Below are 17,277 nucleotides of genomic sequence, written 5' to 3' on the forward strand. Positions count from 1 at the left end.
GTACAATATTGTGTAGTAAACTTGGGCATGTTGCATTTTACAGATTACATCAAACTGCATAATTTACTAGTGTTTTAAAATGTTAATTTTTAAAATTATACTAATGAATTTTTTTAAATTTAACAGTATAAGGTGAGAGCCTATATCCAGATGAAGTCTCTAAAAGCATGCAAAAGGGAGATTAAGTCTGTTATGAATACAGCTGGAAATGTAAGCTTTTTTTTTTTAAGCATATTCTGTTTGCAGTCTAGGTCAATTCTCTGTCCTAAAACTAAACTTGTTAACTTTATTTCTGTTATAAAGTTTGAGACTCAGGGGAAGTGTCTGAAATACACCTCTACCCTGATATAACGCTGTCCTTGGGAGCCAAAAACTCTTACCACGTTATAGGTGAAACTGCATTATATTGAACTTGCTTTGATCTGCTGGAGTGCGCTGCCTCCCCTTCCCCCCTCCCCCCAGCACTGCTTTACTGCATTATATCTGAATTCATGTTATATCGGGGTAGAGGTGTAAAAAGAACTTTTACCATTAGCCTTGTTTATAATTTACTTTTGTATAATTGCAACTCGTTATTTTGGAATTATTATTTGGATTGGCTGATTTATGTTCTCAGAAAAATCACGCTTAAGGTTTTTATTAATTTAAGATATAAAAGTTTAAAAAATGAGGCACTATATAAATGAACTCTAAAGCATAGATTATAATAACCTTAAGAGTAAGCAACTCCCAACCAAACGTAAATTTCTCTAGAAAAGTTATGGAAGTCTAATCTCTAGCTTATTCACTGACCTAGAATGAGTTTTCCTGTTCATTGATAGGATTAAACTACTCTATAGTTGGTCAATAAGAGAAATAATTTGGCGATACTAAAATCTTGCTTCAGTTGAAGCTTTTCAGATCCTTTCATTTTGCTGGAGGCAGTATGTCCACTATAGCTCACTTTTGCAGAGCTGGAAGAAGACACCATTCTAGTGCATTCTTTCCATGTGAAGAAAATAAGAATGTTACAGAACAGTTTGTATCTGTGTGTTGTATTTTTCAAATTTTTTTTTTTTAAGCAGTTACAAAAACATTTAGTTAGAAGTTAAGATGAATTGTCATTGATAGCTATGTGAGTTCTAGGAAGAGGAAAAATGTTAACCATACATCTGAGGAACAAGTTTTGCTGCATTAAAACAAACACTTCTTCGAGTGCTTGCTCATATCCATTCCAGTTAGGTGTGCGCGCGCCGCATGCACGTTCGTCAGAAGGTTTTTACCCTAGCAACACTCGGTGGGTCGGCTGGGCGGCCCCTGGAGTGGTACTGCCATGGTGCAGGATATATACCCCTGCCGACTCAACCGCCCCTCGGTTCCTTCTTACCGCCCATGTCGGTCGTTGGAACAGTGGAGCGTGGCTTAGCTGATCTCCACCTCCCTAGCTACTCATAGTTTTTCTCGTTTATTATTTTCTTTAACATAGTGTATATAGTTAAGAGGGGTTCAGGGACTAGCCCCTTCCCCTCACCCGGTGCCGAGGCCCATTCCCGGTTCACCGGCTTTCAAACCGTGCTCAGCCTGTCACACCGATGCCTACAGGAGATCCTCATGACTCCTGCCTTAAGTGCCTCTGGGAATCCCACCTCGCAGATAAGTGCCGCATTTGCAAGGCCTTCAAGCCGCGGACCAAAAAGGAGCGGGACTGTCGTCTCAGACAGCTTCTAATAGAGGCAGTTCTTACTCCTTCACCATCGGCACCGAGCGCAGGACAGTCCGCACCGGGGAGAAGTGCATCTTCAGCACCGGAGCGCACTGGTACTGCTAAGGCCCCTCAGCACCAACCATCGCCGTCCCAGATGTCTGCTCGGCACCGCTCCCTCTCCCTGTGGGTAAAAAAACATAAGACTCCTGTGGCTTCTGTGTCCACGCTGCAGTCGGAGCACCCGCCTAAGTTGGACCACCCAGCACCGACAGCTGCCGTGGCAGCGACAACTTCAGCACCGTCAATTCCGGTCCCTCAAGAGCCGTCGAATCCGGTGCCTCAAAGCTCCCCAGCACGCGCCGTGGTTGAGCTTACTATTCCCTCCATGCCGGAGACATTCTCTACGACAAGGGAACTGATTGCACTGATGGAGTCTGTGCTGCTTCAACCCCCAGCACCGCCGGTGTGGGATATACAGTCCATAGGCAAGCCTGCCCTAATAAGACCATCCTCCGTTGGCACCACTGAGAGGCGCCGATCACGATCATGGTCCCGCCGGTGTTCTCGATCCTCTCGCCCATCCTGGTCCCGGTACCGTTCTCCATCTCGGTACCGGTCGCACTCGCGGCACCATTCAGGACCCCATTTGCCGGCCCAGTACTCTCGGTACCGATCAAGCTCACGGCACCACACCTCTCGCAGCCACTCCTGGCATCGAGTTTCAAGATCCCAGTCGACCTCCCGGCACCGTTCCGGTTGCAGGTCCCGGTCTCGTTCCTGGTACCGATACAGCGCCCGGTACCGCTCTCCGCTGCAGCGTACAGACAGACTACCCAGGGATGGAGACCATTCTCAGGGGTTTTCAGCTCCTCCTTGGCCGTCTCGCCATGCATCTGTCATCCCATGTGGACAATGCTTCCTATGCACAGGACCGTGACTTAGATGTCCCCAGCCATGTCTTCCAAGAGACCCAGGCTCAAGACCAAGGACCTCATAAGTGGTCCTTCTGTACGCCTTGGGCATATCACCAAGCCCAAGGTGGACCTCCAGTGCCATCACACTCCGTACCGTTGGAGCACCAGGTGCCGGAGGCTACTGTTAGCCGCCCCCCTCCTGCGGCTACAGAGGACACTCCCATTCGGGCACCAGATCCTCAGGTCCCACCGGAGCCGGATGTCGCCTTAGTCCACGAGACAACGGAGGACCTGATTGTCCCTGGCCTTTCCTCTTCCTCTTCTCCAGATGAAGCGGTGGTGGGGACATCCTCCTCTGGCCCTCCTCCAATTGACCTGAGCTCACATCAAGACCTCCTGAGACGGGTGGCCCTGAATATGAACCTCCAGGTGGAGGAGGTTCCGGAGATAGAGGACCCAGTGGTAGATATTTTGTCAGCTGACGCTCCCACAAGGGTGGCCTTACCATTTATTCGGGCGATCCAAGCGAAGGCTGATACCATCTGGCAGTCTCCAGCATCTATTCTGCCCACGGCTAGGGGAGTTGAGAGGAAGTACCTGGTGCCCTCTAAGGGGTACGAGTACCTGTACATACACCCTGCTCCCTCGTTGTCCAATCAGTTAACGAAAGCGAGCACCATGGCCAGCAAGCCTCTACCCCAAAAGCAAAGGAGGCTAGGCGCATGGATTTATTGGGACGTAAAATCTACTCTGCGGGGGGCCTCCAACTCAGGGTGGCAAACCAACAAGCCCTGCTTAGCCGCTATAACTATAACACCTGGGTGGCGGTTGAGAAATTCACAGAGCTAGTCCCCAAGACTCGCGTCAAGAGTTTGCGGCCCCTTTGGAGAAAGGAAAGAAGGTGGTGAGAACTTCTCTCCGGGCCTCGTTAGACGCAGCCAACTCCGCGGCCAGAACTCTGGCTTCAGGAATTACCATGAGGCGAATATCATGGCTTCAAGTGTCAGGCCTTCCGCCTGAATTGCAGCATACGATACAGGACTTGCCCTTCGAAGGTCAGGGCCTATTTTCGGAAAAGACTGACCCTAGGCTGCAGAGTCTGAAGGACAATAGGGTGATCATGCGCTTGCTCGGGATGCAGCCACCGCAGACTCTGCGCAGACCCTTCTGGCCCCAGCCTCAGCACCCTTACCCCCTGCCTAGACAGTGGCAGGACTTCGGCAGGAGGCGTGGCCGAGGCAATCGTAGACGGCAGTCCGGACCCCAAGGGGGTCAGAATCACGGCCCCGCCAAACCACCCGCGGGACCTAAACCAAACTTTTGAAGGTGCGCCCGAGGGTGACGTACCAGTTGTTCAACAGGATCCTTTCCCTCCCTTTTGCAACCGCCTCTCCTCTTTCCTCCCTGCGTGGACCCAACGAGCTTCAGATCGTTGGGTCTTACGCACGGTAGAATTTGGATACCGCCTTCAGTTTATTTTGCCCCCCCCCCCCACCCATCTTCATCCCTCTTCAGGGATCCCTCTCACGAGCAAATCCTCTTGCAGGGGGTACGGTCTCTCCTTGCCATGGGAGCTATAGAGGAGGTACTGGAGGACTTGAGGGGCAAGGGGTTCTACTCCCGCTATTTCCTAATCCCCAAGGCGAAGGGAGGTCTCAGACCAATTCTAGACCTGCGGGGACTCAACAAGTTCTTGATAAAGTTGAAGTTTCACATGGTATCCCTGGGGACCATCATCCCATCCTTGGATCCTGGAGACCGGTGTGCCACCCTCGGTATGAAGGACGCGTATTTTCACTTTGCCATTTATCCTCCGCGTAGACGGTAGCTCAGGTTTGTGGTCAACCGTCAACATTTCCAATTTACCGTCCTTCCATTTGGCCTCTCCACAGCCCCAAGAGTGTTCACAAACTGTATGGCCGTAGTCGCCGCCTCCCTCCGTCGTCGACGCATACACGTCTTCCCGTATCTTGACGATTGGCTCATTCGCGGGGCCTCTGAGACCCAAGTAACGCAGCACGTGGGCATCGTCAAGGACCTATTCATCCAACTAGGCCTGATGATTAACCTAGAGAAATCTACTCTGGTTCCCACACAAAGAATAGAGTTCATTGGGGCCATTCTGGACTCCAATCTTGCCAGGGCCTGATTACCACAGCCACGGTTTCACGCAATGATATCGATTATACAAGGCCTACAAAAATTCCCAACCACTTAGGCTCGAACTTGTCTCGGCCTCCTGGGTCACGTGGCTGCCTGCACGTTCGTGACCACGCATGCCAGGCTACGCCTACGTCCCCTTCAAACTTGGCTCTCCTTAGTATACCACCTGGGGAGACACAATATAGACAGGATCCTCATGGTTCCCCCGAGACTCCTAGGCTCCCTCGGCTGGTGGTTGATGCCCTCCCTGGTGTGTACAGGGATGCCGTTCCATCCACCCCAGCCTTCTATGGCCCTGACGGCGGATGCGTCATCTCTCGGCTGGGGTACTCACCTCGGACATCTTAACACTCAAGGCCTTTGGTCATCTCAGGACCTGGCCTTGCACATCAATGTCAGAGTTGAGAGCAGACCGCCTTGCGTGCCAAGCATTTCAACAGCATCTGCAAGGCCGTTGTGTCTCAGTGTTCACAGACAACACAACGGCCATGTATTACATAAACAAACGGAGGGGGACACAGTCCTCCCCCTTTTGTCAGGAAGCCATTCAACTCTGGGACTTTTGTATAGCCCACTCAATAGACCTGGTAGTGTACTTTCTCCCAGGGGTTCGGAACACTCTGGCAGATCGACTCAGCAGATCCTTCCGCTCTCACGAGTGGTCGATCCGTCCGGACATTATTCATTCTGTTTTCCGGACGTGGGGATTTCCCCGCATAGACCTCTTCGCTTCCTGCGAGAACAGGAAATGCCAGGTGTTCTGCTCCTTCCAAAGTCTCTCCCCCGCTCGATCTCGGACGCTTTCCTGATACCGTGGACGAGCCAACTGCTTTACGCCTTTCCACCGTTCCCGCTGGTTCACAGGGTCCTGCTAAAGCTCCACAGGGACGGAGCTCACTTGATCATGATCGCCCCAGCGTGGCCCAGGCAGCACTGGTACACCATGTTGCTCGACCTGTTAATAGCCAGCCCAATTACCCTGCCTCTTCACCCAGACCTCATAACTCAGGACCACGGCAAACTTCACCACCCAGACCTGCAGTCCCTTCACCTCACGGCATGGCTGCTGCGTGGTTGAGCCAGTCAGAGTTACGCTGCTCTGCCTCAGTACAACAAATACTCCTGGATAGCAGGAAACCTTCCACTCGATCTGCGTATCTGGCCAAGTGGAAGCGTTTTTCCTGCTGGTGCGAAACGCAAAATGTTACTCCCACCGAGGTCTCATCTCCACCATCCTGGACTACCTCTGGTCTCTCAAACAGTAGGGCCTAGCGGTGTCATCATTGAGGGTGCACTTGGTGGCCATTTCTATCTTCCACCCAGGGGAGAGTGGCCACTCCGTGTTTTCACACCCTATGGTTTCCAGGTTCCTCAAGGGCTTGGAGCGCCTGTACTCCCAAGTACACCGCCCTGCCCCTACCTGGGACCTCAACCTGGTCTTAACCAGACTTATGTCTCCACCATTCGAGCCATTAGCAACTTGCTCACTGCTATACCTGTCCTGGAAGACAGTTTTCCTCGTGGCCATTACATCAGCCAGACGAGTCTCCGAGCTTTGGGCGCTTATGGTGGACCCATCGTATACTGTGTTTCACAAGGACAAGGTGCAGTTGCAACCACACCCAGCGTTCTTCCCTAAAGTGGTATTGGCCTTCCATATCAATCAGGACATCTTCCTTCCAGTCTTCTTCCCGAAGCCGCACTCATCATGATGGGAGCAGCAATTGCACTCCCTGGATGTCCGTAGGGCGCTCATGTTTTATATCAAAAGGACGAAGCCCTTTTGTAAATCGCCCCAACTCTTCATCACAGTGGCAGACTGAATGAAAGGCCTACCTGTTTCCTCCCAAAGGATCTCCTCTTGGGTGACGGCGTGCATCCGCACTTGTTATGACTTGGCTCATGTTCCCTCAAACCATCTCACTGCACATTCTACCAGGGCTCAGGCTTCATCTGCTGCCTTCCTGGCTCATGTACCAATCCAGGAAATATGTCATGCAGCTACCTGGTCCTTGGTCCACACCTTTGCTTCGCATTATGCTCTGCTTCAACAGTCAAGAGATGATGCAGCCTTTGGCTCAGCAGTTTTGCATTCTGCCACATCTCACTCCGATCCCACCGCCTAGGTGAGACTTGGGAATCACCTAACTGGAATGGATATGAGCAAGCACTCGAAGAAGAAAAGATGGTTACTCACCTTTGTAACTGTTGTTCTTCGAGATGTGTTGCTCATATCCATTCCAAACCCGCCCTCCTCCCCCACTGTCGGAGTAGCTGGCAAGAAGGAACTGAGGGGCGGTTGGGTCGGCAGGGGTATATATCCGGCGCCATAGCGGCGCCACTCCAGGGGGCGCCCAGCCGACCCACCTAGTGTTGCTGGGGTAAAAATCTTCCGACGAACGTGCATGCAGCGCGCGCACACCTAACTGGAATGGATATGAGCGACACATCTCGAAGAACAACAGTTACGAAGGTGAGTAACCGTCTTTTTTCTGTTTTCAGATAGCAACAATAGTCAATAAACTGTGACTTTTGCAGTTTAACACTAACGTTAGATCTCCTAAAGCAATTGATAAGTAATAATTTTTGTTTTCTTCACAGTCTGCTCCTTCTCTCTTTCTTAAGAGCAATTTTGAATATTTGAGGGGCAATTATCGGAAAGCAGTAAAACTGTTGAACAGCTCAAACATTGCTGAACATCCCGGATTCATGAAAACAGGTAAAATAAAACATAAAACTCTGATTGTGCAACCACTTACCCATGTGCTTATCTTCACACACAAGTAGTCTCACTGAGTTCAGTTTTAAGACATTTTCTGGCACATAAAATCCATTTTTTTAAATATATTTTGTATGAACTGGGTTTTACAGTGTTTTAATTCTCATTGAGTTCAGTAAGATTACTTACAAGTGTTCAAGTTAAGCACGTGTGTAAGTGTTTGCAACGCTGAGGCCTTATATACCATGTGTGGTGGTGGTGTTTTGTTTTTTTATCTTCCTTAACTCATTTTCCACATCCTTTTCCTCCCAGCCGTAAATGTTTTGTGTCTGTTTTTAAAACAAAACAAAACTGTAATCCAGCCTATCAGATATTTAGGAGTGTTGACACATGAAGAAGTGAGGGTTTTATTTTTTTTCTCTTTCTTTTATGGGGGGGGAAATGCCTATGTTTGGACCAATAGAAACTAGAAGTATTATGGAAGGTGAGTGTGAGGTTCTATGCTGCGCCCAGGGGAGAAATTTATAGGAGAAACTGTGCTAGCTGTAGGGTGAATTCAAAGTTTGCATGGAGTGTTGGGGTTGCCTCAAATCTTGTGGAGCTTAAACTACTTGTAAATATTTATATCTTCTTTCAAATAAGATGGAAGGCATAAAAATGGTCTTTTATCCAATATTGGTATCTTAAAACACTGGAAAACCCAGTTCATACAAATTATAAAACTGGGTGTAGTGCAAGAAAAGACCTTTCTGTGTTTTATAGTTTAAATAATATAGCTATTAAATGCCCTTTCTTCCATAAAATTTCATACTCAGTGTTTTTGTGCGACACTTCTTATGGTGCTCTGTGAAACCTCTTGCACCACAAAGATGTTTCTTCATCTAGCAGGAATTGATGGAGGAAATGGCAGCTACATGAATATAGTCATGGAATTTGCCTTGGAAATATCACAGTTCTCTGACTGCTTGAATAGACACAATTAAAAAAATATGAAGTTGCTTAATTTAGAAACTAAGTTATTCTTTATTAGTGGCAACCTTGTGAAACTGCCTTTATAAGTAAATAGGTCAAAAGTTAAATTGTCAGTATTATCTGAACACCATATTTGTGTGCCATCTCAATCTGAGAAGCCCTCATTTCTCTTCTGCTTGTATAGTTGGATTAGTGTATTTGCTTATTTTATTAAACATTGAGCAGATAATGTCATGTAAGAATTTCCTTTTTACAGGAGCCATATGTCAGAAAACTGCAAGTGTTTACACATTTAAGTACTAAGAGAACTTTCAGATTAATGTGCTGTAAATTGAAATCTGCCAAAGTGGTTTTATACCCTGCTGTTCGAGAACATGATGCATGAGAAGCTCACCAAACCCCTTACCACTTAACAAATTAAATAATGTTATGTGTTCAAAGGAAGTAAAATGGTACACAGAAGTCATAGGTGGTTAATTTATTGTCTCATTGGTCTTCACAATAGATCATATCATACTATGTTTAGTTTAGCTCTTCACAGGAGTATCTTGCTAAGAATGTCCTGAGCTATGAAAATGTTTCGATTTTGATTACATTTTGCTGTTTTCTCAGGTGAATGCTTAAGGTGCATGTTTTGGAACAATCTCGGCTGCATTCATTTTGCTATGGGAAAGCACAATTTAGGAATTTTCTACTTTAAAAAGGCCCTGCAGGAAAATGATAATGCATGTGCCCAATTAGGAGCGGGTAGCACAGACCCAGGTAAGACTTGTAACAGACGAAAAGCGTGGTGAAGGAGTGAGTGTTTTTTGATTTAAATAAATGGTTACTGGAGAGCTTATTTTAGTACTTCTTTTTAGTGATTACCGTTCAGTGATCCACAAGGGACAGAGTAAGAAGGAAGGGAGTTTTGAGTGTACGTGATTTCAAAGTATAGCTGCCTGCTGTCAGAAATAGACAATGAAATGTGTGTCATTTTCTTGCCTGCTTCAGCATGTTGGAAGCTTTGGTAATTATTTCTACACTTGTTTATACTATTTGATTGTCAGTCAAGAGGGTCTGAAATAAACACAGTTCTCCTGCCCTATTGTACATCATTAAAACCATTACTCATGATCTTGCTGACTTGGTTTGAGTCACCAAGATTTGAAAGTCTCTCTCATTTACTGCCTTAAAAATCATTTTAACTGTGTTTTTTGTCTTTAAATATAAACTTATCTCAACCTTTTTTGTTAGTGAACTCTCCAGGGTTGTATGAACTTTCACCTACAATTCAGTCTGATTCCATTATGTTTATCTGATGCCGACTTTGATATAATCAGTTTTTTTTTTTTTTTTTTAAAGAAAAAAAATCCTGAGATACTATATCTCCTAATTGTAACTCAGTCTGTTAGTAATAGTGGGTTTTGTTTTTTTTTTTTTAAAGACAAGAAATCCAACATCAAGTCACATTTCATTTTATGTTAAGTCCACACTTTACCTATTAGACAACTAGTTCTCTGTGTGGCTTGTTAATTCTTATAAGTGTGTATTATGGTAGTATAGAGCATAATGTCAGTAAAAAGGCAGCGACTGATTATAATTGTATTAAAATAGCAAAACAGGTACTTTTTAAAAGAGGAACTAATTTTACAAAAATTGAGAATAATGAAGAAGCAGCCAAGGGCGTTTAGTTGACTTTGGAGTTGTATGATGATTTTTTTTTTATTATGTTACTATGTAATAGATTGAATAATCAGCATAGTTAATGAGATTTAAAGCAGTCTGTACTCTAATGAGTAAGGTGCATTTGTTTGTTCTGAGGTCAGCTCTAAGGTGGGAGAAATTTTATTTACAGAGGAAAATTAGTGAATGTTTACATGATGCAATTATTTTTCCAGCAGTGTTCTTTCATTTCTGCCCTCTTAAACTGGATACCCAATATTATCTAATCTCTCTCTCTCACAGGCAAGAAATTTTCAGGGAGACCTATGTGTACATTGTTGACTAATAAACGGTATGAGTTGCTATACAACTGTGGAATTCAGCTTTTACATATTGGGAGGCCCCTGGCTGCTTTTGAATGCTTGATAGAAGCTGTCCAAGTGTACCACTCAAATCCACGCCTCTGGTTGAGACTAGCAGAATGCTGCATTGCTGCCAACAAGGGGGTAAGTAAGTCTGCTTCAGAAGCCATCTGATCACACAACACTTCTAAAAACCAGTATCCTTTTGAAAAGAAGAAATATTCCATGAGTTCTACTGTACATGGAATAGGCCTGCTTCTTCAATATTTAATTATGCATATAATATAATAATGTGAATTTATATCCGATTTTTTTAATATGAAGATATCAACCTGCTTTACAAAAACGGATAAGCGGTATCTCCATTTTATAGAAACGGAAATTGAGGTCTGGAGGTTAACTGATTGCTATAAGGTCAAAAAATGTCATGGTAGCTTTTTTAGAATATTAGTAAGGGATAACAGGAAAATATGTAAGTGGATGTTACAACACTTTCTCACAAAAGTTATAGGCTGTATATGAGACTAGTGAAGCATGATTTTCTCCTGGCAAATTTACATGGCATTAATGCATTTAGACCATATTTAACTCATTGGAATACTTGGTAGACATATTTAACATGCTTTGAAGCTGAGTTGTCTCCAAGTCTCTGCATGGCTTAGGTTTGATTTTTGTACTGACTTTTTATTTTTGGGCTAAAAATAAAGATAAGGAAAGAATCAGCGGTAGTCTGCAGTGGGCTTCACCTGCAAATAAGATACAACATGCTACTTCTCCGTGGTGAAAACTCAAACTTGCCTTATCATGCCATCTCATTCACCCCACTATTCATGGGTGCTTAATGGAACCTAACCTTCCCATTGTACTTTCACACTGATAGCAAAATTTTACTCCATCTTCAGGCCATGTTGTTCCTTGACCCAGTAGAACGGTGTAGTTGTACTGTGAAAAGGAGAATCACAGGATTTAAAAGTCTTGCGTGGTCTGTACATCTTCCTCTGTGCTGTGAAGTTCTGCTATGCTGGGGCTCCCAGTGCAAGGAGTTTTGGGGATGGGAAGTAGTAAGGTTAAGGTGGAACTGCCGGCCAGTTCCTTTGTGGGAGCATAAATATTCATGCAGGCCATTGCTAGCAGTTACAGCGTTGCTGCTGCTGCTCTGTGGCAATGGGGTGGATTTCTTTCTCTTCTCTCCCACTCTCTTTTCCCAGTCCCAGTGGAAATTCCCCCTTCACACATTCCACATCCATATGCCAAGATGTACGATTTGAGTGAAAGTATATTGTTACATTTTCACACGCAGATGTGTTTGCTGGCTTCTTGTGACCTGTATTTATTTACTGCTGAATATGCTGGTATCTAAATCCATCTAGTCCAATGTCCTGTCTCTGATAGTAACCAGTACTAGATGCTTTAAAATAAGGTGGGCAGAAGCCTGTAGAGGAATACTTGTCCCATAAAGGATCTTTCTAACTGGTGTCCCTTAGTGGTTGGCATTTGTCCTGGTTCTGGTTCATGAGGGTTGGTATGTATCCCTTAGGACTTGTTTTTTTGTTTAATCCTTTCTAATATAAATATTTTCTCAATGTAGCCATGGACTGCATGCAGTAAGAATCTAAACAGGATATAAGCAACAAGCTACACTGTGATATATGTGGAATCCTGGTATAGTACCTTTTCCTTTCTTTTCACACATCCGGAACTCCACTGCAGGCTTTCATAATTTCCTATCTCAATTGCTGCGCCCTCTTTCTCTCTGGCTTCTCTGAAATCTGGGCCGCTGTATCCAGTCTATACAAAAATGCATCATCTCTGCTTGTCATTCTGATCCCATCATCTTCTCTTTGAATTCCTCCACTGGAAACTCTTTTCTCTCACAGTATCAAGTTGAAATTTCTTGTTCTTTTTGACTTTTCCCATCCTGTTTATCCATTCTTGTTGTCTTTATCGCATGCACTTCTGCTCATGTATTTGCTCCTACAAACTCTTTCAGACCCTCTTCTCTTCCCTTGGAGTGCACCAGCAGCTGACAGGATGGTCTCCCCCAGCTTCCTCCAAGAGAAGCAAGGGTGGCAGCAGGAGGGCCCCCAGTTCTTTCCCCAGCACCTATGGTATTTATTTTAGTGGATGGGCTAAGCCCACTGATTATTCTCCTCCTGCTACACCGACCCATGTTGGGATGATGTCGAGTTTGGTGGGGGGATATTTGCTGAGGCTGGGAGTTAACACCCCACTGAGATACTGGGGCAATTCATATCTGTTAAAGCCACTGCTTTATGCTCTCTGCAAGCTCAGGCAGATGTCGTCATTGCATTGGATCACATTTTCATGCTTTTCTTCACAATTGTTGTGGGCTGGAAATGTACTTTTATTTTATTATAGATGGAACTGGTAGCTGCTGCTATAATTGAGGTTTCCTGGCTCTTCTCAGTGGAAGACCTTGTTTTCAGTTGCTTATAACTTTGGCAAACTTAAACTGTGTAGGCTGAAAGTGTCCATGCTGGGTGCCTACCTCACAATGAATCTCTTTGAAAGTTTCAGCAAAAATGGTTCAGCTGTTTAAGGGAAAATGTCCTTTTGTCCATGTTAAAAATTCTTACAACCATTTTGTTGAAAAGCTGTGGTGCCTGTTTTGGAGCCAGGTCTTGAAATTTGGCCAGGGGAGTTGTGTTCATGTCAGGGATGTGGCTTTTGCTTTCCCCATGGAAGTCTGCCCAAATTTAGCCAAATTATGACAAAAAAATCTGCTAGCACATGCTCCATAAAAAATGTCTTAGTGTGTGGCAGCCAAATTCTCCAAATATTCTGTCTGCACTGAGCATACTCCAGCCTGGGATTGCAGAGGCTTAGCTGGACTTTCCCTGCAGTTGCTGCTTCTGGCTGCTGTGGCACCAGGCACTGGAATTGAGTCTTCCTGCTCTCTTGTGCTCTCAATATTCCCTCTGCTGGTGACCAGGCAGTGTGCAGCAGGCGCAGCAGCTTGACTGAAATGCAGAGGGAACAAGAGCTGGAAGGGAGAAGATCCTGGTACTGGCTGGGCAAGGAGACTAGGGAGAGAAGCTTGGCAAGGAAGACTGGCACTGAAAGTCATAGATTTTACAGGGGGTATGGGGAGAAAGATTGGGATTTGGACATGGAAAGAAGGAGATTAGGACTGGAACTGGGATTAGAAGCTGGGTTTGGGGAAGAAACTTGTATGAGGAGATGCGACTGACACAAGAACAGGTCGGAGGGGACACAGGTAGGAGAAGTCTGGCTTGAGGGGATCAGGAAGTGAAGCGTCTGTACCTGGAAGAGCACGCTTCTCCCCCTCCCCCTGAACCTGGAACTGAACCCAAGGTTGCTGAGTCTTGATGTTCCTCTGCTGTCAGCAAATACCTGTGAAACACACTGCAAAAGGATATGTCACATTTTCTTGATGACCCCTGAAAGATCAAGATGCTTTCACATGATGGAATTTCTGGTTTTTAGGTTTGTTTATTTTTTTAATACCGAGGAAATTACATACAAAAAAACTGCATTAAAAAGTTAAAATTGCAAAGTCAAGCACTCAAAAGTTACGGAATGTGAGGAATAAGATTGCCTGTGGAATCTTAATTCTGCTCCCTTGTGCATATATCTTATAATGGAGTCTTTAATTACATGATTATGTACTGAATTTTGCCCAGGACCCCTGCCTCATTCAGGGCACAGGATAGACCTGCTCTGGGGATAAATTAGGGTTGTGTAGTGAAAGAGACTTGTCTGTAAGACCCCACCTTCATTTGTTGCAGAAGTTGGAAAGTTTGTACTATTTGAAATACTTGGGATGGGTGGCTGTAGTCTAACCTAAAACTAAAGGCCATCCCCCTGAGTGCAAGGAGAGGAACCACTCAACCCATGCATCTATTGAATATGGGGGGTGAGAATAGGGAGGTGAGGTCAAATATAACTATTGGTATCTTAGATTTATTTAGCTCCATATTACGTGAAACTTTTTAACGTCCTGGCAATACTAAATTTGACTATTTTTGAAGATGACTTGGTTCATCTACCTCTTCTTTTTATAATAGAGGAAAAACTAGGTCAATAGACTATTGAACAAATTATCAGAAATAATCCCTGAAACTTCAAGTTAGTTGGGGTATAACAAAATTGCATTGTGAGGACAAATTAAAAGTTCCTAATCCTTCATGATATTTGGATGACGGTAAAACTTTCTGGGGTATTCTACCATCTACGTTAATTTGCAATTTGTCTGGAGGTTAGCTGAGTTCAGTAATGTACATAAAATGTTTGTTTTCTCAGCCCTGTAGCTAGCTTTTATGTCAAGAAGATCACCGGTTCAGCCTCACTGATATTTTCAATCCTTCTTCCTTTAGACATCAGAACAAGAAACTAAAGGTCTTCCAAGCAAAAAAGGAATTGTACAATCTATAGTAGGTCAAGGCTATCACCGTAAAATAGTCCTCGCATCGCAATCAATACAGAATGTTGTTTATAAGTAAGTACACAATTTTTCTATACTCTGTTACTTTCTGCTCATCTCTGTGAAGGGTGTGTGGCTGTTTACCAGAAAAAAATATTCTAAACTTTCCTGTCTTTAAATGTGAGTAACTTTATTCATGTGTATATTCCCATTGATTTATATGGGACTATACATACGGTTAAAGTTACTCATGTGTTGAAATGTTTACAGGCCTGGGGTCTTAGTGGGTGTCTAGTGTTGGATGGGCAACAGAAGGCTTATGTATGTGTTTAATGAAACTCAAGTTTTAGTTGGCCACTTCTTAATTTAATCTCTCTAGAATTCATATTTTCCATCTAGTTGCATGTTGAATTGTTTATAGAAAGGGAAATTATCATCACAAAAACTCTATGCTAGAAAGTAGCCTAGAGTAGGGATCTAATAGATAAGATGTACAAAGTTTTATGACATGTTAGCTAAATCACCTCATCTTGTAAAAGCCATAACACTTAAAGTGTGATTATATGTGAATTGCCTGTACTTCTCAAGTAGTAGAATGTATTGGTTTCATCTTCAGGCTTCACAACATAATGTGTGCATGTATTCTGTTATTCCTGCACATCTTGTTTTCTTGTATGTGCAATGATGCTGTGTTCAGTTCTTTACAAGCTGAAGTGTACAAAAAGGAATTTTGCATCCGAAGGATCTGATTTTACCAGCACTCTGTTTAGGGAGATCCTGTTGGAATATATGGGACTTCTATGGATGGAGCCCTAAATTAAGATATAATCATTTTGTTGAGTGCATAGAGTGAATATTTAAATATTCAGCTTATTAAAGCATGAAATTAATCTTCCCCTGGTCCATAGGACAGAGTTGTTCTGTGTCTTCCTGAACTCACGTTTTCCAAAGTGTTATATATTTTTAACAAAATAGCAATAATATTAGCATATTTACTAGTTAACTTCTATCTTTCAAGTGATGGGCAGTCCTCAGCTATCCCCGTAGCCAGTATGGAGTTTGCAGCGATTTGTCTAAGAAATGCCTTGCTGTTGCTGCCGGAAGATCAGCAGGAGCCAAAGCAGGAAAATGGATCTAAAACTAACAACCAGTTGGGGGGAAATGCAGAGAACAATGAAAGCAGTGAAGCATGCAGGTAAATACAATAGTAGATGTTTCAGTTATTTTAAAAAACTTTTTTTCATCCACAGCTTCTGGGTGAGATTTCTGTGCCTATTGTCTGTTCTGTAGTTTGACCGGCAGAAAAATAGAAAACATGATCTCAAATGCACCTGCAAAGTCTCCATGCAAAAAAAACCTGCTACTAGTGTAACAGAATTTAAGTACTACTAAGCAAACCTGAGGAAAAACTAGTGACTGGACTTCCATCATCAAATACTTTTCTTTCAAAATAAAACAAAAACTACCCTTCAACAATTTCTGTATATACTCGATCATAAACCGGTTCATTTATAAGCGCTCCCCCCCCCCCCCGATAGATAAGTAAAAATGGAAAATTTTTATGACCTATTCATAAGCCGACCCTATATTTCAGGGGTCAGCAAACTTTGGCTCCTGGGCCATTAGGATAAGCCGCTGGCGAGCGAGATGGTTTGTTTACCTTGAGAGTCCACAGGCACGGAGGTGAACCTAAATAAACAAAGTGTCCTGGCATGCCAGCTGCTTACCCTGATGGGCCGAGACAGCAACTGGTGGGGAAATTTTTTGGTGGGGAGAAGCTGGGGGTCAGGGGAGTAACCCCTGTGATCACCTCCCACATGACCCCGCCTCTAGGCCAGGACACCCACACTCTCCCCATCCCATTCCTTTCCACCTTATCTGGGGAGAGCCAGGGGAAGATGTCTCTGGCCTGGCTGGAGCTGCTCCAGCAGGCTGGGCAGCGTGGCCGCAGCCTGCTCCGGCAGGCCAGACCGGGTGGTGCGGTCGCAGCACGCTCTGGTTCTCTGCAGCCTGCCAGCCCCAGAGCTGCAGCTGCTTTGGAGGCTGGGGGGGAGAGCAATATGGGCAGAAGCGGAGAGACTCTGGCCCCACCTTTTCCCTTTTGGCTCTGCTGGCTGTGCTGTCTCTCCTTGCTCCTTCTGTTGCGGGGGAGGGGCTATGTCCCACCTCTCCCTCTCTATACCTGTTCATAAGCTGACCCCCTTCTTTGGTGCTTCCCTTTTTTTTTTTTTTACCAAAAAAAAATTTGGCTTATGAACGAGTATATACGGTAAATTGATTTTTATGAATGTTTTCACTGCCTTTACTTATGTTCTACAAATGCTAAATGTGTTGACGGTGGTTTTTTGTTTTCCCAGTCACCTCGGGCATGCACATACTGCTGTAATTCTCAGGACTGGTCTATGCTGAATACT

General features: G+C 44.6%; 1 protein-coding gene across 6 annotated transcripts in view; it reads left to right on the forward strand.

Annotated features, from left to right (window-relative positions):
* CNOT10 (CCR4-NOT transcription complex subunit 10) overlaps positions 1 to 17,277 on the forward strand; it is a 72,264-nt gene that overhangs the window by 21,767 nt on the left and 33,220 nt on the right. For all 6 annotated transcript variants that reach the window (XM_050938365.1, XM_050938360.1, XM_050938361.1 and 3 more), the window contains 6 exons: positions 127 to 210; positions 7,363 to 7,480; positions 9,065 to 9,214; positions 10,400 to 10,602; positions 14,817 to 14,938; positions 15,882 to 16,058. In XM_050938365.1, the coding sequence (XP_050794322.1) occupies positions 127 to 210; positions 7,363 to 7,480; positions 9,065 to 9,214; positions 10,400 to 10,602; positions 14,817 to 14,938; positions 15,882 to 16,058 (854 nt within the window). The remainder of the gene's footprint in view (positions 1 to 126; positions 211 to 7,362; positions 7,481 to 9,064; positions 9,215 to 10,399; positions 10,603 to 14,816; positions 14,939 to 15,881; positions 16,059 to 17,277) is intronic.

This window comes from Gopherus flavomarginatus, chromosome 2 (assembly GCF_025201925.1).
Source record: "Gopherus flavomarginatus isolate rGopFla2 chromosome 2, rGopFla2.mat.asm, whole genome shotgun sequence".
Lineage (NCBI taxonomy): Eukaryota > Metazoa > Chordata > Testudines > Testudinidae > Gopherus > Gopherus flavomarginatus.